At 40.8% G+C, this 27,188-nt stretch overlaps 1 protein-coding gene across 3 annotated transcripts in view; it reads left to right on the top strand.

Annotated features, from left to right (window-relative positions):
- Positions 1 to 717: 717 nt before the first annotated feature.
- Positions 718 to 27,188, top strand: part of TFDP1 (transcription factor Dp-1) — a 54,998-nt gene continuing 28,527 nt past the window's right edge. For 2 of the 3 annotated variants that reach the window (XM_054208171.1, XM_054208193.1), the window contains exons 1-3: positions 1,403 to 1,551; positions 2,470 to 2,554; positions 15,977 to 16,043. In XM_054208171.1, the coding sequence (XP_054064146.1) occupies positions 2,543 to 2,554; positions 15,977 to 16,043 (79 nt within the window). In that variant the 5' untranslated portion in view covers positions 1,403 to 1,551; positions 2,470 to 2,542. Of the gene's footprint in view, positions 844 to 1,402; positions 1,552 to 2,469; positions 2,555 to 15,976; positions 16,044 to 27,188 lie in introns of those variants that run through there. The other variant, XM_054208182.1, reaches the window with a different exon arrangement.

Raw genomic sequence — 27,188 nt, forward strand, 5'->3', positions numbered from 1 at the left:
CTACGCCTTCACAGCCCCCCGCTGCACACCCTGAAAGCTCTTCACCAAGAATTACATCATGCTTGTAGAGTTACATCACACAGCCCCTGCTAATGTACCCCACGTCGATAGCAGCACACAAGTGAGCGCGTGGGGCAGGCGCAGCTCCCACAGACCAGAAGTGGCAGAAGCCACCAGGGCTCCATTTTCTTGGGGTGTAGGTCGGGCCTAATTTGAGCTTGAGAGCGCAGCAGCCACCCAATGGAAAACATCCACCTGGATTACCATAAACCCCTAATTTTAGCACGGCTCACCCTAAGCCACCTTGCTCAAGCAACGGCCGGACAAGACGCGATGAAGAAAGCACGGGCAGGATGTTGTGGCAACTCGCCGCCCCGCCGCCTCCCGCGCCACCAGAAACCCGCTCAACGCCGAGGGCCGCGGCCCAGGTTCCCCCCTCGGCCGTGACGCGGCGCCCTCCCTCCCCGTCCCGTCCCTCCCCGCGGCGTCGCGCCCGAGGCGCGGGCCGTGTCCCGCAGCGATAAGGACGCGGGGGAGCCCGGTGCCTTCCCGCTCCCTCACGGCAACGGCGCGGCGCGCGGACGGCGGCGACCACGTGCCCAAGGGCGACCGGGGCCGCCGGGCGCTCTCGCGCCGATGCTTCCCGCGCGCGCCGGCCGCCCGCGCCGGCGGGGCGGGGAGTCAGGGAAGGCGCGAAAATCCCGCGCATGCGCCCTGCGGCCCGACCGCCCGCTCTCGAGCGGCGGGCGGTTGGCTATAGCCGCCCCGCGTGTGCCCGTGCAAGGCACGCTACACCCCCGTGACGTCAGCGCGCAGCGTCACGCCGGTGGGACGCACAAAAGTGTAAGTTTCAATTTTTTTTTTTTTTTTTTTGTTTGGTGTCGTGTCGTGTCCCCCCCCCCCCCGCCTCCCCCATGTCCATGACGGGGGTGGTGGGAAGAAAGAGGAAAAAAAAAATATAAATAGAATAAATAATAAAAAAAGAGCGGCAGGGTCGCGCGCGCGCGGGGCCCGGGGAGGGGCGGCTGCGCTCGCGCCCGCCCGCCGTCCCCTCATGGCCTGGCCCCCCCCTCCGCGGGCAGCCCCTCAGCGGCCGGGGCGGCGGCGGGCAGGTGTGCGGGGCCGCCGGCGAGGCGAGGCGGGCCGGGATCCCGCCAGTCTGGCGACCCGGCGGGGGCAGAGGCGGGCTGGGAAGTGACAGCCCGCCGGCCGAGACACCCCCCACCCCCTTTTCCCTCTCCTTCCCCCTCCCCGCACCGGATCGCGGGGCGGTGCCTGCCGGCCCCCGCCCGAGCTGCCGTTGGGGCCGTTGGTCTCCCGCCGCCTTCCCCCCCCCCGCCTCCGCGCCCCGACCGCCTCCTCCCCCTCTGCCCCCCCCCCCTCCCGCCGGGCTCGCCCGGCCCGCGCGCGCCGCCGCACATGTGCAGTCGGGCGCCTCCGCAGCAGCGCGGCGGCGGTGGTGCGGGGGGTGCTCCCGCTCCGCGCTCCGGGTCCCTGTCTGGGGGCGGCGGCGGGGGATGGAGCCGGCTCTCTCTGCCTTCGGCCGCTCAGGTGCGGGCAGCCCAGGCCGGCCCTGCGGCGGGAGGAGGATGGGGAGCGGGGTGGGGGGGGATGGGATTAGGGAGGAGGGGGGACTGGCGGGGGGGGGGGTGCGCGGTGGGGTGCTGCCGCCGGCGGGGCGAGGAGGCTGGGGACGGGGTGGACACCCCCCCACGCCCGCCGCCGTGGCCGCAACCTCCTCCTCCCGCCGCCGCCATCGGTGCCGCCTGGCGCGTTCTCCCCCCCCTTCCTCGTGCCCCCGCCGCCTCTGAGGCGATTAGCGCGGCCCCTTGCTGGCGAGGAGGGGAGGCGGCGCGGGGGCTTAGGGCTTCGCCCGGGCGGTGAGGCCCTGGTCGGGGGGCGCGGAGTCGGGGGGGGGGAAGGCGGGCGCTGGGTGCCCGGGGCGCGGTGGCGACTGACAGGCTCTGCTGCGGCCCGTCCGCCTGCGAGGAGGAGGAGGAGGAGAGGGGGGTTGCAAGGCCCCGGGGGGGTAGCTGGCCCCTGAGGCCTACTTGTGCCTGCTGCTGGAAATGGGGGTGGGGAGGAGGAGGAGGAGGCCGAGGGAGTGATCTCTTCCCCCCCGCGCCCTGCTCTGCGGTGTTGCAAGGGGCGCAGCTGGACAGGGACCGGCCCAGCGTGGGCTGCCGGCTGCCCCGCTGGGATCGGGTACGTGCCGGGGGAAGGGCGCTCCAGCCAGGCGAGGGCTCACACCCCCCGCCCTCCGAAAAGGGAGCATTTCCCACACGGGAGCCTGGGGTGGGGGGGCTTAGGGCATGAATTGGTGATGACAGAAAACTTTTTTCCTCTTAAATACCTTTTTTTTTTAAAAAAAAAAAGTAAATTGCATTTGGTGGTATTCAGTAATTTCAATGGTAAAAACTTTCCCTCCTTTCATTTTTATAGCTAACGTTGTCTTTACTTGCTTTCTAGAAAATAGCATCATTGTCTCTGTGCCCTGCAGCCGTCGAGATTTTAAGAGGACTGATTTCTAGTTTTTGGTAACATGGCAAAAGATGTAAGTATATTTGTAGCACATCACATGGGGAAGCATAGCTCATAGAGTATTTCTGCTTTTATTAACAAAAGCAAACCAGGTCATGCTTTATAATAGCTAGCATTAATATTAAATAATAATATGAAACTTACTTTATCTACATTGTACCTCAAGCCTAGGCTATATTTTTCCTGTGGATGTAATAGCATAGAACAGCTTCAGATCTGCAGCCATTTTTTCAGAGTAATAAATTTTAAGAATTCACGATGCTCATAAAAACACTTGGGGCATTGGCATTATGTGTATTCACAGTGAACAGTAAAACAGCTTGGGTTTGAATTGGATTTAAAAAACCCCAGCAAATACTGTTCAGGTGGCAGGGTTGTCATTGACTACTGCTGTCAACTAGCATTGCCTTTCTTGTGTTCAAGGAGGCATCATATATTCAAGGGAGTGAAGATGGTTCAGTCTCCATATTTGTTCATTGTTTTGTCTCTGTCTACCAGAAGATCCTATTTAGTGTCTATAAAAACAGGCTTTGGGGACTTTCATCATAGACTTCTGTTACCGTTGATGTTCAGGTTAGTGGCTTTGATTCTGTGGCCTGCCTCTTGAATCATGTTTGCTCCTTACCAATTCCAGCACTTTTAAACGAAATTGAAACAGGTTCTGCATTTAAGATGTAATTCATTGTTCATACCTAATATAATTGGGCTTTCACGTTCCCTTGTTGAAAATAAGACACTACTCTGTATTCAAATTAGAAAGTATCTCTCCTTTAAAAAGCCCCCCAAAAACGGCAGCATACAAGCTAAGGAAAAGTGACACAGTTGAAATTCTTAAATAGCGGGTTGCAATCTAATGTGGACTGTTGTGGCTTTCAAATAGCAAGAATTTCCATGAAATAATGATTGGTTTAACAAATTAATCTTGTAGAGAATTTTAATAGTTCAGAAGCAACTGAAAAACAGTTTAATGTACCGAGAAGCAACCAGAAATACATAGTCACTCAAAGTTTGCCTGGAAGAGATAAGGGTGGCCAAGTACGTTACAGATAGCAGAGTTCAGGGAATGAAAGGCGTATAAGCGGGAAGAAAATGAAAGCAGAATGTTAGACTAGGAGATGAAATTGAAACAATTCAAAGTAGTTGAGATACCAAAGTACATTTGTTTAATATTAGCTTTGGGAGAGAGATCAACTAAGTGAAATGCTAGCACCTGCAAATACAGATGAATATCCTAGAAGATCTAGGGGAACAGAATGAGAATAAAACATTTAAGAACGAACCTCATTTTTGAAAGATCTAGCTTATTCTAGAAAAGAGTAGTTAAGGGAGGAATAACATATATGGTAATAAACTTCAGAAACGGAAGAAGATGCTACAAATAGGAAAATAAATTGTTTTCAGTGTCTTTATTACAAGAATTAATAAGATGAACTTGTAAAAGTGAAAATCTAGGTCAGGCTTTAGGTAGAATTTTAAGTGTACTTGAGCACCGGAACAAGGTAGCTAGAAAGGGTATGAAATCTTAATTGAAGGATTGTCTAACCTGTTCTTAAAAACCTCTACATATGCTTAATCCTGCCTCAGGGAAGAAAGGTGAACTGCTTACCTTTTTGCAGACTATTACATACCCACCATTACATGATGTCTAAAATGTGTAGTGAATGCTGGGAGATTTTAAATTTCCAGGTCTGATTATGGGCCTTGTTAGGCTTGATTTAATGCTAGAAAATAGAGGTGCTAATTGGTACAATGCTTTTTTGATTTTCAGAAGGGAAGAGAATGACTCCCATGTTTTTTATCCAAAATACGAGTTCTTTTCCTAGCAAAATAATAGAATCAATCCGATAGAGACAGTATCACTAAATTTCTGGGCACTGAGTCTATGAAGACACGCATTGCTCTAAATTTAAACATTTTGACATGTATTGCTGTGATTAATGGCCTGTGATTCTGCAATGTCACCTATCAAGTGCACTAACTGCCTGTGAGATGTAGTGGTGAAGAAGATGGCATAGTTGATGAATGCCCCCACCCCTTCCTTCCCTTTTTCTCATCACAGCTGAGGTGGCTAAACTGTGGTAAGGGCTGCGCTGCTACAATGCCAAGTCTGGGCTTCAAGTGGCGTTTATGTGGCCAAGCGTGCTTTGGTGTGCTGCAGGCTGTGTGCGTGTCCTGCTCTTACCTTGTGCTGCTGAGGCCTGTGCTTGCTCTGGTGAGGGTGAAGCTGGCAGCCCTGCAGAAGAGGAAGGTGTGGAGCCCGGGCGCCACAGATAACATGCTCCTACTTAACCCCTCCTCCCACCTGCCGCAGGAGAGCACTTTTCCTTTTGTTGCTCACTTCCAGCTCTTCTTCTGATACCTCTGTATAAAAAATATGATTTGAAAAGGCCTTTTTGAAAAGTCAAATACTTGTAATAGTTAGCAAACTGAGACTTTACTGGATAATTGAACAAACGGGGAGCATGATGCAGAATACTGGCAAACCAAATTAAATGTTCTTATAAAGGATCAAATTTTGTAGGATCCAAAAGGATCAAATCAAGTAATTACAAAAGTACTGATCAGGTAAGCTGGTAAGATAATGCTTAGGAGTTAACTTGACCCAAGACTAGTTAAATAATACTTTGACTCAAGTTCTGTTAAATACTGCTTTAAAAATGTATCCCTCTAATGCTTTCCGGAGTGTACAATAAAGAGAAAATAAGCAACAAAGCATTGATTTTTTTTTTTACAAAATACTTTAATTTCCTTGGCAGTGGTCAGGAAGCTTTGAGGGGGAAAAGAAAAAGATACGTTCATATGTAGCACCTTAATTAAGAGCCTGCAGGTGGAGCTTAAGAGCATAATCACAAGTAATGTTATAGCTGGATAAGCTGAAAAATAATAATGGAAAAAGAGAAATACTAGCTTGTGAAGGCCAAAGTATCTGTGGGTATATCAGCTTATCTTTTTGAAAACTTACATAAGGGTATGGGATCTGGAATGCCATAAATATAAAGGGGAAGAAAGGAGCAAACTCATTTTTCCGTATGATCTGGTAATAGTAATGAGCATAGCCATTTTTGATTTTATGTAATTGAGCACAGTGTAGAGGTGAGAAGCAGTTCTAAAATATCGTCCAGATTGGCCATAGAAGATCACGTGCAATTTGGAAGATCTTAGTTACTAGAAAGACTTCACTCTTTCTGTAATTTAAAGGAACAATGGGAAAAATCACATGTGGACGAGAGAACACCAATTGCAGTATCTCAGGGACTTGAGTACCTTGGGAGTAGGAGCATTCTGTTGTTTGTCAGAGGCTGAATGACAAATTGAGGTCAGTAGGGTTGGGTACAGTTTGACATGTATGCTTGCACCATATGGGAAGTTTCTTGGTCTGAGATGGAGATAGTTGTTGCATGCAGAGAATCTCCAGAAACTCCAGCTTAGCCAGTATTCCTCTTTCTGGTTAATCAGTGTCATTCTCTTAAGACTTTGCTGAGTCTACTGTAAACTCTTTCACTGCTTACAAATGTGGCACCTTCCAGACAGGAACTGGAGGAGGCAACTGTATGCACCAAGGTCCTCGGATCACTTGTGCTGCTCACTGAATTCGTGGGATTAACAGTTTGGTGGGGAGCAGAGTTCCCTGTCTGTCCTTAGCATGCTTAAAACTAGGCAGGATAATGGCATTGAAAGAAGGACCAGAAATTACTGTAGCAAGAAAGTAAATTTGGCAGCTTAATTTTTTGTCTTCCAACTCCCAGTAGAAGACTGAGGACTAGCTGCTGGCCACTTTTAATTCAGTTATATATTGGAATTACCTGTAAATTAACTTGATACATACTTTTTACTATTAATGGTTAACATACCTTCCACCACTAAATTAACAGTTTCTATAGTGTAGCTGAAGATCCAACTTGTGATATGACCCTGGTTCTCTTCTCACTTCTGTTGCAAATGAACTGCTGAGGCTTCTCAAGCAGCCATGAAGACAGAGAAGCTTGTGGCTCTTTTCTTTAAGACCCACTGTTAAATAGAAGTAGCAGGAGTCATTTGCAGGAACTGTGTCTATTAGAGGCGATAGTCCAGTGCATGGAGTTACAGCGAGTACTGAGGAGAAGGGGGCTAGACAAAAGGAATGAGTAAGATTCCTTCTGATCTCAGAGATTACATGTATTGAAATACATGAAATACTGTGTATAGTAGCAGTTGCTTATGATCGTTTCAGTTTGACTGTTTTTTGTTGACCGTTCCACCATTATTGCATGGACTGTTTCCAGTCATTAAAAAAATAATAGTTGGTCAAGAAGAACACATGGTTGAAAACTAATGTGGTGTTTCATAAACACCACTGTTAGCCTTCAGAATTTCTCACAGACTGAAATATCTTTCTTGGGAGCTGTTTGCCTGGAAAGGTGGTGCATTTTACCGTTTCATAGGTTGCTAGCAGTGGCATTGGCTTTAGAACCACTGCTTGAATTACTTTGAGGGATTTTTCTGTTGATCTCCAGTTTGCATAAAACTTACTTGTATCTCTTTAGTATTTTATGGTGCTTTTATTAATCTCATTGAGTAGCAGCTATGGCCCGTGTATCTAACTTTGCAAAGGAAGCCTTGTGCACATGTGTAAATCTGAGGACACCATGTAAGAAGTTCTGTCTGTACAAAGTTCAACACCTGATCCAACATTACTGTTTAAGAGATCTAGAGGTGTAGGGATTAAGGCTGATGGTTTATTTTGTTTGAGTATTCAGAATACATTCAGGTATGTAGTTTAATCCAATGAATTTATTTCACAGTATTACCTAATATTTTGCTCAAAGAATACTTCAGAAAAACCCACAGAGCAAACTATTTTTGTACAGCAACTTTACTGGATAGGTCCATAGGTCTGCTAGATTTGGGGAAAGAAGTAGATCAGTGTTTCTGCATAGTAATTTTGCCGGAACAGTACAAAAGTTGTACTTTTTAATGGCTTTCATGTGGTGCTTCTGCATCAGTCTTGAGCAAGTCTTTGTGGTCTGAAAAGGTTACATTTGGGTTGGATTAAAAAAAAAGAGCCTAATGGAGGTAGGAAAAACGTATATTTTGTATCTTTTTTTACGTGATGCACTTTCAATGTCTGGAAAGTATTGAAAAATCTTCAAAACATTTTTCAGACTTTTCTTCAAATATCAACACGTGTTTCTCCTTTTATGTTTATTTTTCGTTATGTACTGGGAATTTCAGTAAGGTAGAGTAGAGAAGTTAAGTCTTTAGTGGATCTCAAGTGGTTCATGCACCTTTTTTCATATCATTTTAGTTCAGTGACTTCTCAGTAGTTTGATCTATTTCTGTTTGCCTTTATTGAGTTCTAACGTGTTCAGAAGTTTGCAAATGGAAGATCAAATAATGTTATGAAATCAGGTCTTGTAAAAAGGCATCTCAGTCTGGGATTTCAAGTGTTGTTAACATTTTTTTTTAAATATGCTCTTTAGAAGGCAGAAGGAAAATGATCTTTAAACTCCTTTTTACGTGGCAAATACACAATAAGAGTTTCCTTTTTTTTTTTTTTTGGTTTGTATTTATAAAGCAGAAAGTAGCGACTCAGAAGTTGCCTGTCAGGTCGCCAGTTTATTTGTGTAAATAAAGCATTTTCCTGTAGTCTTCAAGTGTTTCACATCTTCATTAATTGTATGTGTCCCTTAATGGTAGTGGCTTTATATAGATATATATTTGTAGTATTGCTGAGTAAAAGCAGTGCGCTGACAACGCGCTAAACAAAAAAGCAGCTTTCAAAAAGTTACACTAGGGATCACTTGTTTTAGTGTTTTTATTTGCTTGCCTGGATATCACTTAATGGAGATTTATTGTGGCTAACTAGAAGTGGGAGGAAAAATGGGCCAATCTTTGCTAAACTTTCTCTGTGTTGATGTGGTTCTCGGGCAGATAGCAGACAACTTGATTTTAAAGGTTGACAGTGGTCCATATCTGCAAACCTGCTGCTGGCTACTTGTCTTCTGTTACATTACATTGCATTCACTAAGTGTCGCATATATTACACAAACTTGCTTTGAAAATTATGTTGTGGGCTCCTGTAGCCTTACAATACACTGATAGTGAGTTTGGTGAGGCAAATGGTTTTGGAATGAGTCCTGTTTAACATTACTTGTTGTTTTTTGCTGTGGTTCAGATGCTGTTGAACAAACTGCTCTGAAGATCTGGTTTGCCTGGAAAAACAGAAGTCTGCTTAGGTCGAATCTAGAATGGCACCAGGAGCTAGTTGTGGTACCTTTGCTGGTACCTCTGCATATGAATATTTAGTCCAGGAGGACACAAACAATGGTTGTATTTTCTGATTAGTTTGTGTGGTAGAAGTGGCAAACCAGTGCTTCAGTCCTGTTCACCTTAGGGATGTCGTATTCAGTTTTGCTTCATTTTTAGAGCCCCCAGTTAGTTTTGGGGGCATCAGCTTTGAATTTTGCAAGGATTGTATCACTTGGGCAATTGAATTATGGTGAGAAACAACCCATTGTAATGATTTTAACTCTTGTGGTATTTTTGATCTGTGTGGCTGCTTAGACTGGACCACTGTTTGATTCACCTTCAAAATGAATTCTTCATCTATGATTCTATAATTTAATTTTTGCTGAGTTCTAGATGTGTTGCTCTTTTTAGAAGAAACAGCCAAGAAAGCTAATGGTCTTGACATATTCAGCAATAAGGACCTTGGGTGTCATTCTGTATATACTCAGTGTCCAACGTATGTGCAGTATCAGTGGAGCCTATATTCAGACCAAAGATTGACAATGCTTAACTGAGCTACAAACCTGTATTTAGTTTTTATCTGTGTGATCCAGATCTTTCATATCTAGTGCTTTGACTATTCCTTGCTAGTTAAGGTGCTAATAATTCAATTTACTTTTTGGAAAGCTCATTTCTATGGTATAGCTCATTGCTGAGTGGTTGACAAACATATTAATCTCAAAAATGCTGCCATGAACTGAGGATGTGGTATGGTCTCTGTTTTAGAAGGTGGCTACTGAGACACAGTAAAATAATACGTCTGAGAATTTTGCAGCATCAGACTCCTATAGCCTGACTTTAAAAGCTCTGTTATATTACTTTATACAGTAAGGAATAGTTCTCACTGACTTCATTTGCAAAATGAAATACAAATGTTTTAAATTTAAGAACTAGCTTTCCTTTCCTGTAATTCTCTACTTCATATCTTAATTGCCTTTTAATTTCTGCAAAAAATGAATTGGGTGTCCCGTAAAAATAGTCACCTGCATTTACATGATGATTCATTCCCAGAGCATGTTTGCTCTGGTCCCTGAATGAGATGAATCCAATGGGAAAAATAATGTATTATCATCTTGTTACAAATGACATTTGTGTATGGATAGGGGTGAAAGAAGAATTAAGGTTGTTTAAGCAGCATTATTTGTGATTATAAACTTTTCTCTACTTTGTAGCTTTGCTAGTTTTCCATTCTGTGTGTTTGTTGCTTCCTGATATTAAAATACGGCAAACAAAAAAAACCAACAACCCTACATAGTCAGTGAAGCGGCACACAGTAAAATTGCATGGCATAGGGCCTTCACATTTATCACAAAATCACAGAACAATTAGAGTTGGAAGGGACCCTAAAGGCCATCTAGTTCCAACCCCCTCCCCTGGGCAGGGACACCTCCCCCTAGACCAGGCTGCTCAAAGCCGCATCCAGCCTGGCCTTGAACACTTCCAGGGATGGGGCAGCCACAGCTTCTCTTTGGACGTCTTGGTCCAGTGTCTCACCACCCGCACAGTAAAAAATTTCTTCCCAATATCCAGTCCAAATCTGTCCTCTTGTAGTTTGAAGCCATTAACCCTCATCCTATCGCTACACCCCCTGATAAAGAGTCCCTCCCCAGCTTTTTTGTAGGCCCCTTTTAAGTACTGGAAGGCTGCTATAACGTCTCCCTGGAGCCTTCTCTTCTCCAGGCTGAACAACCCCAAGTCTCTCAGCCTGTCTTCACAGGAGAGGTGCTCCAGCCCTCTGATCATCTTTGTGGTCCTCCTTTTGACTTGCTCCAACAGGTCCATGTCCTTACGTTCTTATTATCTGCTCTTAAGCAATAAAGTGGCTGGGGATTGGCATTCTTTCTGGCTTAAGTTAGGTGTAGTTTGCACAAGATGTATGTTGTTTGCTAGTAGGCTTTGCAAATGCCTGTAGACAGCAGAGGCATCCTCCTGATGCCTTTGACAAGCTCTGGGAGTAAATGCACTCTAACGGGAATATGCTTCCTTCCCAATTTCTCCATTTTCTGGTTCAATCTTTACTACTTCTTACCTGATTTATTTTGAACTTCTCAGTCTGAGTCCCAGCTTGTTTACCCTTTCAGTCGTAGTTTAGAACAGATTGTGTTTGTCCCATTTCCCATTTTCTTCCCCTCACAGGGTCTGATCTTCTTGTCCTGTTAAAGCTCTCTTTTAGGTTCTCATCAGTTCTGTTGACTGTACTTTTTCAGTGACTCCCAGTTTCTCTACCTCAACTCTTAATCTGCCATCTTCCATCTGATTTTCTAGCTCACTTTCTGTCTCTTTACCAGGCAGTCCCCAAATCCCCGTTTGCTTGTTTTTCTGTCTGTCGCGTTCTCACTCCCGTTCTTTAACCAATGTTATCTATTTGGCATCCACTTCTCTTGTTGTCAAACCCAGTCCCGTGCTTCAATCTAGGGGGCTTAATCTGCTGTTAGCAACTGGAAAATTTATATTCTGAGAAATACCTTTTGGCAAATAGCTCTGTTTCCATTTATCTCTACCCTTCTTGCTCTTCTTTCAGCTCTTTTTGAGGGAGTATACTTAAAATGGACTCATTACCTAGAAGCAAGATAGAAGAGATACTTCTGTGGCACAAAAGCAGCCTTCTGTTGTTGCCCATATTTACTTATCTCAGAGTGTTGGGGGGACATTACTCTCCTGTTAAGCCTGATAGACAGCACGTGTACTTGTTCAGTCTCGTTTTAGTTAAACTTCTGGATCGTGCTTTTATAGGTGCCTTGTCCTTCAGTCCAGATTCAGCTTGAATCTTTCCTGTTTAGTTTAAAGGCTTAGTGAATATTTTTATGCTAATTTTTATTAAGAAATTGAGTTGCAAATCTGGAAAGCTGTGTAAGAAATGATACTTTTGTTGTAAGCATGTTGAGTTTCTAGTGCATAACTTCAGAGACCACAAATATTAGCTTGTTGGTAACATATGAAATGACTCTGTGATAGTCTGCACTAAGGGATTTTTTTAATAAGTGAAATTCTCTGTGTTTTTAGCAGATTTTGTTTCAGATTTACTTTAGTCCCGACAAAAAGATATTTCCCAATTTACTGCCTTTCAGGCAGAGGGCACTTGTAGTGCTTTTCAGCTTTTACTTGTAAACAAAACAAAAATAGACTTCCCAGTTCTTATGACTGCTGATGATCTCATAGCAGGCCAAAGCTAACTTCAGTTAAATTTTTGATATGTTTAGCCCGTCGGTTGATTTCTTTTCCTTAAGAGTTACGAATGATGTGATGAGACAAAGCCTCTGGTTGGGGTCTCCACACCAGCACAGCTTCTGCAGTTAAAATTGCCAGATTTACTAATTTGTCCAATAGTCTTTAACCTTCTTCCTCTGATCTGTGGAAAGGACATCTTCAGTTATCACAGTTCAGATGCTATGTTGAGTGTCAAAAGCTATTTTTTAAAATCATTGTTGATTTTGTTGAAATATGAAAAGGATAAGGAGTGTGTCTGTATTTGTTGCCAGTTTAGGATACTAGGAGTTTCTTTATGTAGCCATTGGGAAGTATACGTAGCCAGCATGTCTCTCCGAAGAGGAAAGCAATTCTAAATTGTGAAGTTGCACACACTTACAAAGCTTTCAGAACAGAATATTAAGAGCATGATATTATTTCAAGCAGCCCTGGTGTTACCATCAAAGGAATTAATGCATCTTGAAAATGAGAATCATGAGAAGATAAGAAGAAAAAGTGGAATATGAAAAAAAGGATATTAGTAGGTGAAAAAAATAAAAATCAAAATACTTAGTTACAAATAGCTTGATAAGGCCTGGAAACTATGTGTATTTCTCCACCAGAAAATAAAATTTCTTTGATGTCTAGACCCTCCTTGGCAAAAGGTTGGGTTTCCATTGTGGAAAATCAGGAATCAGGTATTTCCTGCTGGTATGTGGTCTTGGTTTTTTTGGTGTAATTTTTGGTTTTCCTTTTTTTTGTTGTTGTTTGTTGTAAATCTGTGACTATGATATACCTAATGGGAGCTATGGTCCCATTTTCCTCTTCTTTCTCTCCTTCCTTCCTTCTTTCTCTCTCCTTCCTTCCTTCTTTCTCTCCTTCCTTCCTTCTTTCTCTCCTTCCTTCCTTCTTTCTCTCCTTCCTTCCTTCTTTCTCTCCTTTCTCTTCGGCGCTGCACTATGCTAGATAGGTTACAGAGAAGTAATCCTGGGGTCTCCTGCAAAATAACCTGGCTTGAAAAATAGCAGGAATTTCTTTGAAATATACACCGAGATTATTTTTTTTTTGCCTGGTACTTCCTTATTAGAACAAAGACACAGAATTTCATATAGGATGGAAGTTCTACTTTTCAGTTCTCTCTTGCCAAAAGCTTGTATCTGTGACTTTGAGGAGACTCGAAGTTAGCAATAAATTTTGATAACCTTAGAACTGAATAGTACCCAGAAGTGTGAAGGGCATACTGAGGCTGGAGTAACATAATTTTCACTAGAAATCAGTTTTTATTGTGAATGGTAGCATCTGGGGGTGCTATTCACTGTAGGATTTGGTAGTATTCTTTCCAAGTAGTTTTCTTGTAGTCTTTCCTAGCCATATTCTTCTGAATTAGCTGAATATTTACCAGCCATTGTAACTGCTAGAGCTGAACCTTTAGTAAGACACTGGTGTAGAAAGGTGGTAGAACTGTGACTGCTGTACGCTTCATCAGTGTCATGATTCCTGAGGGGATTCTTCTTGTTGTTCAGTGATTGCTGTTCTCTGATTTTTCCCAAATAGTATTCTCCTCTTGATGAAATGCAGTCTGTTTCACAAATGTTGTCCAGGTTGTCAGGACTTGTGTAATTTTAGTCACACAAAAGCATGGTCCAGGGCATGTAGCACTAATCTGACCCTTTGTAATGCTAGATTAATTGTGTTGTTGCATATTGTTTTGGGTAATATTTTTCACTTTATATTTTAATTATGTAGAAGAAAACTTGAAATTTATGAGATTATTTGATACTATGATGTGGCTGGTTGAATACTTAAGGATAAAATGAATTAATAGAAATTATTACATTGGAGATCATTCATTTTTAAAAAAAAAAGGGAGGGACCAATGAGTAATTGATTACTGAACTGCCTAATTTTCCGATTACTGAAATAATGAATTGCATTTAATACTTGAATATGCTGACTATCGCAACTTAAATATTTGGGTTTGGATTAGCACTCGGTGCAAGTTTGCTTTTATGTATTAAACTGATGAATGGATTGAATAGTTAAAAATTATGAAATTCATGTACTTCTAAAATGAAAGACATTCCAGATGAAACAAGCCATTTTTTGGACGGTCCACTGATCACACACTCAAGATAGTAAATATCTTTCCAGTCTCATTGATAACTTTTTGATTTCCATAGAAAAGAAAATGTGCAGGAATCCTTAAGTACAAGCCTCCTCTTTCTGCTGTCGAATAGAAACTGAAGCACTGCGTTTAAAGAAATTATGACAATGAGACTGCACTTCCTGTGTGGTTTAACACTCTTGTGAAATTGAGGTAGAATGGGAGTACAATGTAACACCCGAAAATGCATCTTCATGTAACACATTGGGTTCCAGTGTTCTGGAATGTCATATTGCCACAGATTGTAGCTCTGGCAACATCTTTGTAGCTCTAAGAACATCTTTGTACATGATACTGATTTGACGTTGATGAGTATACCTTGTCTGATATAGTCTGTTGCCCTCCTGAATTATGTAGTAAGTGTGATGAAGAGTTAGGCTTATAAAAACCTCTGGTGCTTGGGAATAGGGCAGTAGAACTGTCATTTGTTCAAGTGGACCTTTGAATCCGTACTGTGGGCAAGATGGAGAACAGGCAGCGTTTGTGTACTGGTAGTTTGTGGGAGTCTCCTTAAAACAATGCTATTTCATTACTTTACGGGGGGAAGATTAGGAGAATGAAGGACAGAACTGCCACAGGCTCTTCATTCTACCCATCAGTTCCACTGTCTCCTCACTTGCGTTTTCTTTGTGCCACCAGGCGCTCATCGCTCCTATGCTATTGCAGACCACTGCTCTTTATGCCTCCCATAGCAAAATTTGTCTTCTGCTCATTTCCCAGCCTGTCCCCAGTGCTCGGTCGTCTTTCCACTGCCACCCCCAACCCCCCACCCCCCCCCCGCCCTTCCACTGGGCAGAGAAAGTTTCCCGTTTTTTAAAGTTCCCTGTCTTTCTTAAGAAATCGTTCCGGTCATACACCTGGATAGTAATAGCACCACAGCATCCTCTAGTGGCTCGCTTGGTTTGATGAACTTCTGGCAAATCACAAGTAGGGCTCTTCAGGTAGACTTTCAAGGGAAAAGCTTTGCTGCTGACTGACAGCAAACCACTTAATTGTCTGTTGAAGATCGGCAGTGGCTTGCAAATACCAGCTATGCACAAAATGCAGCTAGGGACTTTTCAGCCCCTGTAACACCACATGCTGAATTATGATTAAGTACAAGTGTTGACTTCCTTGCTGTTCTTTCTGAATGGAAACAGTCTGTGTATCTTGTGTTCATTTTTTTTTTCAGAACTGTTAGTCTGTAGATACCAAGGAATTACTGCATAGAGTGTTTTCTATCCAAAAATGAATAGTATTTTTTAAAAAATAAATTCTACTGTGAGCTTTCTCAAAAAATGATGGTAACTTTGCAAACTTGTACATAATGCTATAGCTCTTTCACTTAAGAGCTTTAAAAAAATAATTGAACAGCTCAAGGTGTTTCTTCTTAATGCCTTTTTTTTCTCTGATTAAAATGCCTTAAGGAGCTCTCTGCCACCTCTACTGTTTTTACTATAATGTTATTAACTCCTGTGGTAGGTAGAGAGTATCTGTACAGAGAAAGGTATAGTTGCAGGTGTCATTGGTTCTAATTGGAAAGGTGTTAAGCTATCTGTTAAAACAGTGCATGTTCACTATAAGAGCTTGGTTAGGACACAAAATAGCAAGGTAAGTGTAAACTGACTTTCTGCTTGTGTTTTAAGAACATGTTATTTATAAAATCAAGATTTTAAAGTTTGACAAATACTATGCCACAAACAAAGCCATTACATAGTGGCAGATTTGTGACAAAATGTGAGCAGTAGCGGCAGAGACTCCTGGTATGATTTCTTCCATCTTTAACAATAAAAGGCTGTCTGTGTTTGTAAATCTAATACAAGTTACTTTCTTTAACAGGCTGGACTAATTGAAGCCAATGGAGAGCTTAAGGTGTTTATAGACCAAAACCTAAGTCCTGGAAAAGGTAGGAACACAATTTTTAGTAAGACTCTTAATTTCTTGATTTTTAGTTGTTATGGTTATTACTGGCTTTAAACTGCTCTCTTAGCATAGTTTTTGTAAAGTTTTTCTTAAGTTATATCTTACATAATCATCAAGCAAATCGTAGATTTTCTGTGGTTTATGACTGTCTTTAAGCTGTGTGTGAAGTTCAGTGGTGGTTTGTCATTCCATATGTGATCTAGTTAGTGTAGCTTGTGTGTAAGTATAAAGGCCAGAATGGTCTGAAACATCTTTTGGGGCACTGTGTTTTAGCAAATGAGAAAAATGCAGGAGGGTAACATTTTTAAATGGGTTATGACAACTTTTATGATAGTGCATCCACACTAGTGCAAGCCTATCTGAAATATTTTGAACAGAACTGTTTTGGACTTGCAGATAATGGCTGTGCATGCATGATAGTGTAATGTAATCGGGCAATTTAATAAAACATAGGCTATAAACTTGAATTCAATATGTAAGCTCGAGAACTAAGATCATCTAAACATTTGGGGACTTACGTCCTGCACTTTACAGTTAGCAGAGTTGGGGGGAAAAAACAGAAGCACCGCTGAGTTACAGTCACCTGCAGTTCTGGACAGCTATGTCCTATAACCTCTTCTGTAAACTGGTTATGCTATATGTGAAAATTAAATTTTTGTCCCCCGTGTTCTTAGGGGAAGGCTGTTTCCATAGTGAGACTGTAGAACTGTTATGTGACTTCCAATTGAGTATATTCTTGCCAGTTTATGCATTTTGCAGTGTTATTTTTCAGCTTCGTAAATTTCTGTAGTGTGTTTACCTACTCTTTATAAATAACAATTGTGTATCTTTAACAGTCTTTAGTTTGACAGACCAACTAGCCATTGTTTCCTAGATTCCTCATCAGACAAGCTCTTTGTCCTCTGCATTTTCCTTATTGTCATTCTTTGAGTCTGTCTGATTGCTTTCATCAGTTTTCTGGCATGCAAGTGACCAAAATAGTATATATGACTCCAAGTGAATTGTAGATTATGTTTGTATGGGTGTATCAGTAGTTTTCCGGTGCAACATCGTGTTTGGTTCACAGCCATCTCACAGTAGATTTCAGTGAAATGGCCATTTTCCTTTGTTTCTTCCAAATGATGATAATCAGTTTTATTCTTGTGTGTGACAGATGGTGTGCTTTGATAGGCTGTATTAAGTAGGGTGAAATTTATTAGGACAGTCACCTACTTCTTGTCTGATGCTGTCATAAACCTCATTGTTGACAATTCTGTTGACTTCATGCATTGTTGGGTTACACCGGCACTCTCAGATTAACCTGTAGTCCAGTTCAGTATTGGTATTGTTGGTCTTATTGCTCTTGCCATTGGTATTATTGCTCTAGTCTTTTATATACTGTTTCAGAAAACACCTTTAAGCATTTGTTTTTACAACTTGCAGAACTTCTAATTTCTGTCACCACCAATTTAACAGTTTTTCTAGGTATATAAAGTATTTTATTGGAATTTTAATAGGCTCTCTCTCTGACGTTCCGTTGTCTGAAATACACGTTGCTTTACAAAAGAGGGCTGTCTGACTTATCTGCCATGATCTAATTTTGATGGAGAAGGCACTAAGGGTGGAATAAATGACACTTATTAACTGGTCCACCTGTATATTTCTAAACTTAGTCATACGCTCCTGAACAAAAAAAGTGTTCAGGTAGATTACCTGATCCTTAACAGCTGCACTGTTTTCACCTATCCCTTATGGGCAGTGAAACAGATGCTTTTGTCAGGGCAGATACTTAGAGGGGACGTTTTACACCCGTGTAGGTGTCTGTGTCTAGACCTTGTTACAGTCACTGGAGAACTAGTCAAAACAGACAGTGCAGTCTAGACAGCAAGAATTGGAAATGTGAATCTTCCATTATTGCATAGCTCTTGAAGTAGAACTGGGCAAAATAGAGGCCATTTCATTGCTTGTAGAATTTCTAAAATAAATTCAAGTGATTAAATAGTTCATTATAGGCTTGCAGCTTCTCCAGTTTGAGAGGTGAGCTCTATTCTCAATCTATACCACCAAGAATAATACAAGCAAACAAAGCTATCCTCAGTTAATTTTTGCACCTCATTGCTTTTAGGGGAGTTTTATAAAGTTAATGGACAGCAGCTAATTTTTAATATTGGGAAGAAACAACTGTTTCTCTTGGCTTGATTGTTTTATGTTTCTTGCCTCTAGCTTGTTTGTATTTTATATGCAGGCTCTGTAGTCTTAATCAGAGCTTAAAATAACACATATTTTGTCACTGAAGTATTCAGATATGTATCAGAATTTATTCACTGAAGTACCATTTATTTTCTGTTGCAACTTTTTCATCATTTTTAGGATTTGTCTGTATTCTTTAAATGTTGGAATTTTAAATGTAACTACACAAAAGTACGATGTGCTTTCTAAAAGTAGATGTGTACATTACATGCCGTTGTATCAAAAAGTCCAGTCCTTGTGCAAAATTTCTCTTAATTTTACAACTAAGAGGATTCAGTCCACAGCAACAGACAAAAAACACAGTAAGCTTTCCACAGGGTAGCATAAGTGTATCTGGTGTACTACTTCGGATGAATTGAAGGAGGTCAGGAAATAATCTTTCTATTCATCTCTAGTGGTCATCATTAAAAGTGGGCATTTTTTCCTTTTTTTTTCTTTTTTTTTTTCTTTTTCTTTTTCTTTCCCCTTCGAATTTGTATTTATTGAAAGGAAGGAGTCTTTTTCTGGAAATTTCAAGTCAATCACAAGGAAAGTTTGAGAATACATTGCATTATTCTCCGTGCTGTATCAGACGAGTGGTTTGCTTAGCCAAGTCTTCTACCCCCAACAACAGTAGGCTCTTTAGGGAGAATGCAAGAGCCTGGCTACTTTTTGAAGTTCATTCCCTTCACAACACTCAAGGTCATTGGACTAGTAATATCAGAGGGTGCATTCTAGCATCTTTTTGGAAAAGTCCAACTTTGAGAGACTCAGCAAATTAAGAATACAAAGTCAAGAAGAAACTTATGACTTGCTTCATTTTCCACATGTTGCCAGCTAGATGTGAAAGGAGGAAGAGCTCAGCTGTCACAGAAGTAAAGGCATTATGGGAGTGGTAGCATACAAGAAAACTACTTGTCTGCTGGCTCATAAGGACGTGCTTGCAAAAACATGTTTTGGGAGAAAGCATAATTTTTTTCTTGAAATGGTTCTGTAACACTTCATCAGTCTATAAGGTGAATACAGGACTAGGTGGTAGGTATATGAATCAACTATGAAAGATGAGCAAAGGTTAACTTTTCTGTCCAGCACAGGTTATTATGCAACAATTCATACAGCCTGAACAACTTCTGCTGCACAGAATACCCTGTGAATGGACTTCTTAAATTTTTAATCTGCACTGGCAGAAATCTGGGAACTATGAGTAGGTTGTTTTTAGACTGAATTTTGTTAAAAGTATATAGTTGTTGTTTCTTAGATGAATGATGCGAAGGGGATATCACTCATCGTGCTATGCTGAACAGTTATGCTGAACAACATCTTGCTCAAAAAGTCCTATAGCTGTAGAATCTGGGGGATAGAGGGTATGTTAGGAAATTATCTCTGTGTGTAAGTCCTGTCGTTACATTTATTCTCTGATTATCAACTAATATCCACTGTCAGAAACAGGTTACCAACCTAGACAGACTTTTTACTTCAATGAGTGGGGACATGCTTCAGTCTGATTCATTTTGGAGAGACTGGTCTCAACCATGAACTCCAAGTTAGAATTTCTATTTCTATTTTTTAAAGCAGAGACTGACTTCATTTGTTTTAAGAGGAGAAAATAGAAAACAAAAATACTGTTTAGTTTAAAATGCATATAATTTTGAATAAATTGATCATGGATATAAATATCATCCTAGAAAATGTTCTAAAAAAGTCTGTCTTCAAAAACATCTTTAGTGTGGAATAAGAGGATATTAGTCTTTATATGTTGTAGAAATGAGCTGGAAGCTTGTACTTCCTCCAGTGCTTGTGCAACCTCCAGAAGTTGGATGTAAATTCACCTGTGTTCTCTGATACCCCCGTGTATTTCCATTACTGGAGTGTAACACCACATTTAGGCCTGAAAAAACATCATTCCATGGAGCTGCTCAAGCAAGGTGCGAATTTTCCCTTGTATTAAGATGACACCATTAGCTCTGCTCACTGGAGGAAGGTTTTTCTCTCTGCTTACTTCTGTTACTTCACCACTGAGAGTTTAGTCTGGAAAGCTAATTCTTAAAGCTGAGTCTTGGAAAAGTATCAGTGGAGTGATACACCAGTTATATCAGCCCCTGTTTGATCTAAGGCTATATTGATTCCCAGATCTTATAAATATTTCAGAAAATGTACTATCTAATTAGGTTTTCTTCTTGATGGAAATGCATATGTTTGGGACAAATTTGTTTACTATTTGAGTGTTTGCCAGTCCTTGGATGAGGAAACTTTGGTAAATGCAGGTTTTCAGTATGTTTGGCTTCAAGGTCATGCCATTGAAAAGCTCCAACTTCTTCTGGAAGGATAGGAGATAATACATTCACATCTTACTGCGGCTTTCCTGTTAAGTGCGAGTTTGTAGTCTGGTAGGGTTTAAATGGCACAAATCCCCAGATTTGGTCTGGAGTGGTTTGGTACAAGTATGCCTGTGAAAGGCTTGGTGTACTTGGTAACGAGGAAGGTGGTATTCTGATATAACACTGTTCAAGAGAAAAGCAGCAATGTGGTATGTGGAGTGTGTCTGAGAAGGGAGTGTTTTGTTTCAGGAAATCCTGAGCAATGCCAGGTGCTTTCAAAGTGTGGCTTTGCTAGTGAGTTCACCTGCACAGCAAAAGGTAGCTAGCTGTATATTGAGATGTCCTCTCACTGATGAACTCTCATAAAGCCACAAGATTTTATATCTGCTACTTGACCTGTGCTGTTTTATTTACTGTCAGCTTCAATTGTGACATTGTGGAGGAATGTTAAATCCCATTGGAAGCAGTTGCATGTTTCCTTGGCTCGTTCCAAAATAACCAAGTGAATTTTTTTTTTCCCTAAAGCCTCAATTGCTGAGAACACGGGGGTCCTTCCTTTGCTTGTTACCTTGTATTCAGGAATGGGTTTTGTAGAAATTGTGTCTAATTTAATCCCTCAAATTATAGTCAGAAGCAATGTTTATGAAAATGTTTATAAAAATTTCAAAGGTCAAGTGAAGAAAAGCTGTAAGAGCACCCAAATTGTGATGTATAGCTCTCTCTCTTTTCTGGCAATAATATGAAGGGATCTGGTGGTGCCGGTCGGCAGCAAGCTCAATAGGAGTCATCAGTGTGCCCTGGTAGCCAAGAGGGCAAATTGCATCCTGGGGTGCATCAAACACAGCATAACCAGCCGGTTAAAATAGGTGTCTGTCCTGTTCAGTGTTGGTGCAGCCTCACCTGGAGCACTGTCTGCATTTCTGGGCCCCACAATTTAAGAAGGGTGTGAAGGTTCTTGAATGCTTCCAGAGGGCAACAAAGCTGGTGAAAGGGCTGGAAGGTATGTCTTGTGAGGAACAGCTGAGGACTTTGGGTTTGTCTAGTTAGGAGGAAAGGAGGCTGAGGGGTGACCTCATGGCTCTCTACAGCTTCCTGAGGAGGGGAAGTGGAGAGGGAGGTGCTGAGCTCTTCTCCCTGGTATCCAGTGATCGGACATGTGGGAATGGTTCAAAGCTACTCCAGGGGAGGTTTAGACTGGACATTAGGAAGCATTCCAGTCAAACACTGGAATGGGCTTTCTAGAGACATGGTCGATACCCCAAGCCTGTCAGTGTTTAAGAGTCATTTGGACAATGCCCGTAATATACTATGCTTTAACTTTTGATCAGCCTTGAAATGGTCAGGCAGTTGGACTGGATGATCATTGTAGGCCCCTTCCAACTGAAAATACCCTATGCCTATTCTGTTCTTTATGCAAGACAGAATATATTGCTTTATCCAAGGCAGAATAAGAGAGCACTTTATTTGTGGAGTAAAATTCTACGGTGACTTGATTGTAATTGTTTACTTCTTACCTAGCTTAGTTACAAGGCAAGGATAATCTCATTTGGATATTTTTAATTGTTATTTTAGTTCATATCAATTCTTGGATTTAAAAAAAAAAAAGTTAATTTTTGTTAATTCCGGGCTTGGTTTTGGGTAGCCACCTGGCTGGCTATTTGCTTAAACCTGAAACTGCTAAAATTCAGCCTGTGTGTGGACTTTGAGTGATAATTCCAACAGAATTCATTTTGAGAGTTAGAAAATACATACGGGTTGAAAGGATGGAAAGAATTTTCAATGGGTGCTGAAGCAGTAAAACTTCCTCACCAGTTTGTGTCTTCTAAAAGTTATTTTGAAATGAATTTTAGAGACTTAGAAATTTTTCTGTTCTGGGATACTGCATTTTGAAGAAAACTGCTACATTCTTGTTCCTGCTATACTCAGATTAGTGTTGATATTTAACTATTAAATAGAACACTGTTCAATTCTAATCCTGCCCCTTGCTTTTGAAGAAATTTGGGAAAAAGAAATTATCTGTTTCAGATGAGTGCAAGGGAAAAGATAACCAATGGTATTTAATGCTGTATTGAAATTAAAGCTCTTAAAATAATTTTAGAATTACTCAGAAAGAAAATTTTAATCTTCTGTCTTGCCAGTAGGTGGCATTATTGGTATGTAACAAGAAGATGCTTGTAAAAGATGTCTTTAGCTCCTTTCACCTCTTAACACTTTAAGGGTTCGCATTTTATGGGCATAACGACCTTTAGTTTTATTTTCACTTCAGATTTGGTAATTGAAAAAAATTGAAGTGAAAAATGTTAAATTTTAAGGTATATTTAGACTCCTGTATTTCAACACTGCATAACTGTAAGATTGTCTCATTCTTTTTATTTACGTGACAAGAAACTTTTGCAATGTAATGTTATTGTTAATTTTATTTGCAAGATCAAACTCTCCCTTATTTTTAACATGACTGGAATTGTTCCTCTGGAGCAGAAGTAGAGATGTATTTCAGAGCTTGTGATTCATGCTTTAGCAAACATATATATGCTTGAACATTGGTTATAAAATGCCTGTGTATTATTGCAACTGAGGTAAATCCAAACTATTATTATTATCTAAAGTCAAGCTCAGGAAATACAACTGTTGCTGCAAATAGGAATGATATTTTGAAAAGTCTAAAAAGACTTTTAAAAAGTGTAAAGGTAGACCACAGTTTATTTCATCACAGACATGCAAATACTGGTTTGTAATAGCTAAAGTATTACTAGTCATATCTAAGGATGGTAAGAATCACCTTAAAGAGTGAGCTGATGTAAGAAATTACTTAAGAACTTAGTACTACTGCACATCGGGGAAGATCGATGTCTTTGTAAAAGTGCTCAGAATTGCTGTATAAGCATCATTGTTTTAACAGGATGGTGTGACTTGTTCAATTAGCAGAGGTATTTTTACCTGACTTGGCACACAACTAGAGACAATCACCTGTGTGTTGTCAAAGCTTATGGTAGGCTGGTACCCTCAAAAAGTTGTGTTTTCTGAAAATTAGCATATAACTAACTAATCGTAAATTATCTATGTTGTTTGTGAGAGAGACATTAAAAACGGCAACTTAACAGGAGAAACCAGCTCCTAGGATACAATTGTCACCTCTATCTTCTTTTCCAGGTCTTCTAAGTACATCCTTTATACTTATTCTTGCATATATATGTAGTCTAATAATCTAAAACTGGTTAAGTTGTTGTTTTTGTGGTTAGGGATGATTTTCTTTGAAGGTGATGTGGACTGGATAAAAGGCGCTTTAAATGGCACCTTTATATTAATGTTTTTATCCTAGCTGTGTCTTCAAGACTCGTTTTGCACTTGGAAGAAAGCAACAGTTCAGGCTTAGTGATTTAGGGTAGTTTTTGTAAAGCAAAATCCATAGAAAGTACTGTAAACAGTCCTTGTGGGAACTGCTTGGCATTTGATTTCCATTTCACCTGTATCTAGTGTTGAGGCTGAATGAGGTTGTTGTCGAGCATTTTGTTGGTCACTGTATTGAGTCAAGTTAATGGGCTGGAGACTTTAGTACACAATTTCCTGCCATCATGGTGCTTTGACATAGAGGATTCGTACAGAAAACTTTTCTTGTTATGATGTTGATATGATACCTTGTTGTTCCAGGCTGTTTCTTTGAACAAGAGGTAACCAAATGTCTAAGTGATAGTTGTGTAGGTAAGTTAAGGACTTCCCTCAGCTTATTTGGTTGTGTCCTGACTGCTGTACCAGGTCTCCGTAGCTCTAAAACTCTTTCTGTCTCTGCATTATTTCCCATCTTGACTATAGATGACATTTTGAGCTCTGCTTCACTGCTGTCCAAAACAGGTTTCATCTCTGTCTCGGCTTCAGAGATTGTGCGCCTGTGTTTGAACTGTATGAAGATTTGGAGCCTTTTAGAGGTTCTTCCACTCTGTAGTGAGTTTTTTGGATTTTGTTACTTCGAGTCTTCAAAGGCACATCTTTACTATTGTTGCTATGAACTAACTATAACTAGAGTGTCATCTTGAGTAATGAGCTTAAGTTTTTCGTAAGGTCTGCCTTCCTTATCTTTCAGTCTCTGCACGATGAGCTTTCACGTGGTCTCCCATACCTTTAAGCTTGGGGGTTTTGTTAGATTTCTATTGCTTGGTAATGCCTTGGGGAAGAGAACCCGTAGTCTTGTCATTGGGAAAGTTTTGCTGAAGCCCTGGAGTTGGAGTTAGCTGTGGAACTTTCTGTGGTAGCCCAAGCAACTGGATAGAAGGGTACTTCTGGTGTTTTAGAAGTAGCTCATCTTTTTGTAATCCTTGCATTTTACTGCCCCCCCGCCTTGGAAATAAATGCATTGCCTTGAACTGAATCCAAGGAAAGAATTAGAAAGCTTCTCTAAATCTGCAGTTCTGAATTATTTCAAACTGTGGTTTTCCTTTCTGTTCGCAGGCAATGCCGATGCTTTGCTCTTATTTTACTAGCGAGGAGGGTACTACTAAAAGAAAACTGAGCTGTGAACTACCTGGCTGAACTAGTCAGTGTGACTTTCTTGAGTAGGATAGTGGCAAATAAGAAATAGCTGAAGATGGTATGAAGACAAGTAGAGGCCATGACTAAAGATCAGTGAGTTTAACGTAAAGTTTTCTAGAATACTATAGCAGTGTCTGTAATAAGGCCCATGATTTGCAGAGACCCTGAGGAACATCTGTAGTCTGATAACCTAGAGCTTTTCAGTTGAAAAAAGAATCTTTGCAAAAATGAGGTAGGCTTAAGCTACTTCACATTTGTGTAAGAGACCCTGCTCACTTTTTGATTCCAAAGTTGATAATTTTTCAGGCAGTTTTCTACAGACGCCAACTTGGAGTTAGGAGGTGATGCACTGGAAAGAGAGGGACAGATTATGCACTTAAGACTAGTTTGCTTTTTGTTATTTAAGGTTTTATTTACTCTAAGCAGTTGGTTTCATGGACAGATTTTGAGCTGGAATTAGCTTTGTCTGTATTTGCTTTGCAAAATGATTACAGTATGGAATTTCATTAGTGATGTTGATGTCGAATTCCCTCTCCTCCTCCTCATATCTCTTTTCTTACCAAAACAGAAAAAAAAAATCCACACAAAGAAGACTGCAAAAACTGAATCTATAATGTTTTCCAGATAATTCTCATAGTTTTAATGTGTTCTTATATCAGTTACTTGCATCTTCAGCAGTACAGGTACTCTGGCTTTATATAGATTCTGTTCTTATTACCTTTTTTTAAAATTCCCAAAATAAGGAATGTCATGTTCCAGATAGTACTTGGCCTTCGCAGAAGTTACAGTTGCAGTGGAAACTAGTGTTTGTGTCACTTCCTTAAATCTTCTTGTTCATGGAAAGTCTCACTGATCTTTTTTGGTCTCCCAAAAGAGGCCTGTTGAGCTCGTCAACTCTAATTATGAGTTTTATCAGGTTATTCATAGTAATGTTATCTTTTTGAGAGTGTAAGTTGTGTTTGACTTGTATTGAGACTGGCTTAATAATATTGGTGCCTTCAAATTGTGTAGCTGTCATTAAGCTATATCCCAGCTACTCTTGTTAAAACCATCAATTTCAAAGCTCATCATGTAATTTAAGACAAAAGTGTCTAGAGCTCATAAAGAGTGGTTATAAGCAGTTATGACTGCAAGTTGTCATCTGCAAGGTTAATTTTCTTTAGAGTTTTCTTAAAACAACCCTTTGCTTAACTCCTAACCTTTGATCATGTGGAGTTTTTACTTACGAATTATTTTGCTAGACAGTTTGGTTGAGACTGTTGTGGGAATGGTAGGAATTACTTTGCATTCTGTCAAACCATTCTTTTATTTTGTACGTTCTTTTTGGGGGTTGTAAGAATGCAGAAAGTGCTTGCAAAATTACCCGGTTACCAAATCCAGTTCCACCATATACAGTATTGCTTCTATGCTAGAAGACAGTCTGACGAACTTTGTTAGAAACTGCATTATCAGGAAACTGACTTGTTTTTCTGTTGACTGCTGTTGTTGCTTCACTCCTGTTGCGGTCTCTTTCACAAGTAAAGAAAACATAAAAACACAGATTACATCAGAAAATGGTACAGCACCTAGAATGAACGGGATTTCTGCTTCCAAGGCAAGGAGTACCTCAGCCCAACATGCCCTGCTGTTTCATGAACTGGAGCAGTCAGCTTTTAGAGAGGTCTACTGCTTTGTCTGCAGAGCAGACTGTCCTTTCTCTAATTTAAGATGTACTTGTCTTTTTCTGTGGCATCTCAAGTTACTGAAAACGTTCATAACTGGCTGTATTAGCAGTCTGTCTTACTGCAAAAATTTGGCAAGAGAATCTTTTTTTTTTTTTTTAATAAAAGTCTTGAGTTTGTTTTCATATTCAAGCAAAGGTCTAGTTCAACAATTCTCCCACAAATGCAATCAATAAGCAAAGGCAGCTATTTAGTGCATACTCTGTATGAAGGGAGCACTTACCTGGAACAGTTTGCAGACAGATAACTAGCAGGTTTTGTTAAATCATAGAATCATAGAATTGCTGAGGTTGGAAGGGACCTTTAAGATCATCAAGTCCAACCTTTAACCTACCCTGACAAAAGCCACTTCTAAAC

This window comes from Rissa tridactyla, chromosome 1 (assembly GCF_028500815.1).
Source record: "Rissa tridactyla isolate bRisTri1 chromosome 1, bRisTri1.patW.cur.20221130, whole genome shotgun sequence".
Taxonomy (NCBI): domain Eukaryota; kingdom Metazoa; phylum Chordata; class Aves; order Charadriiformes; family Laridae; genus Rissa; species Rissa tridactyla.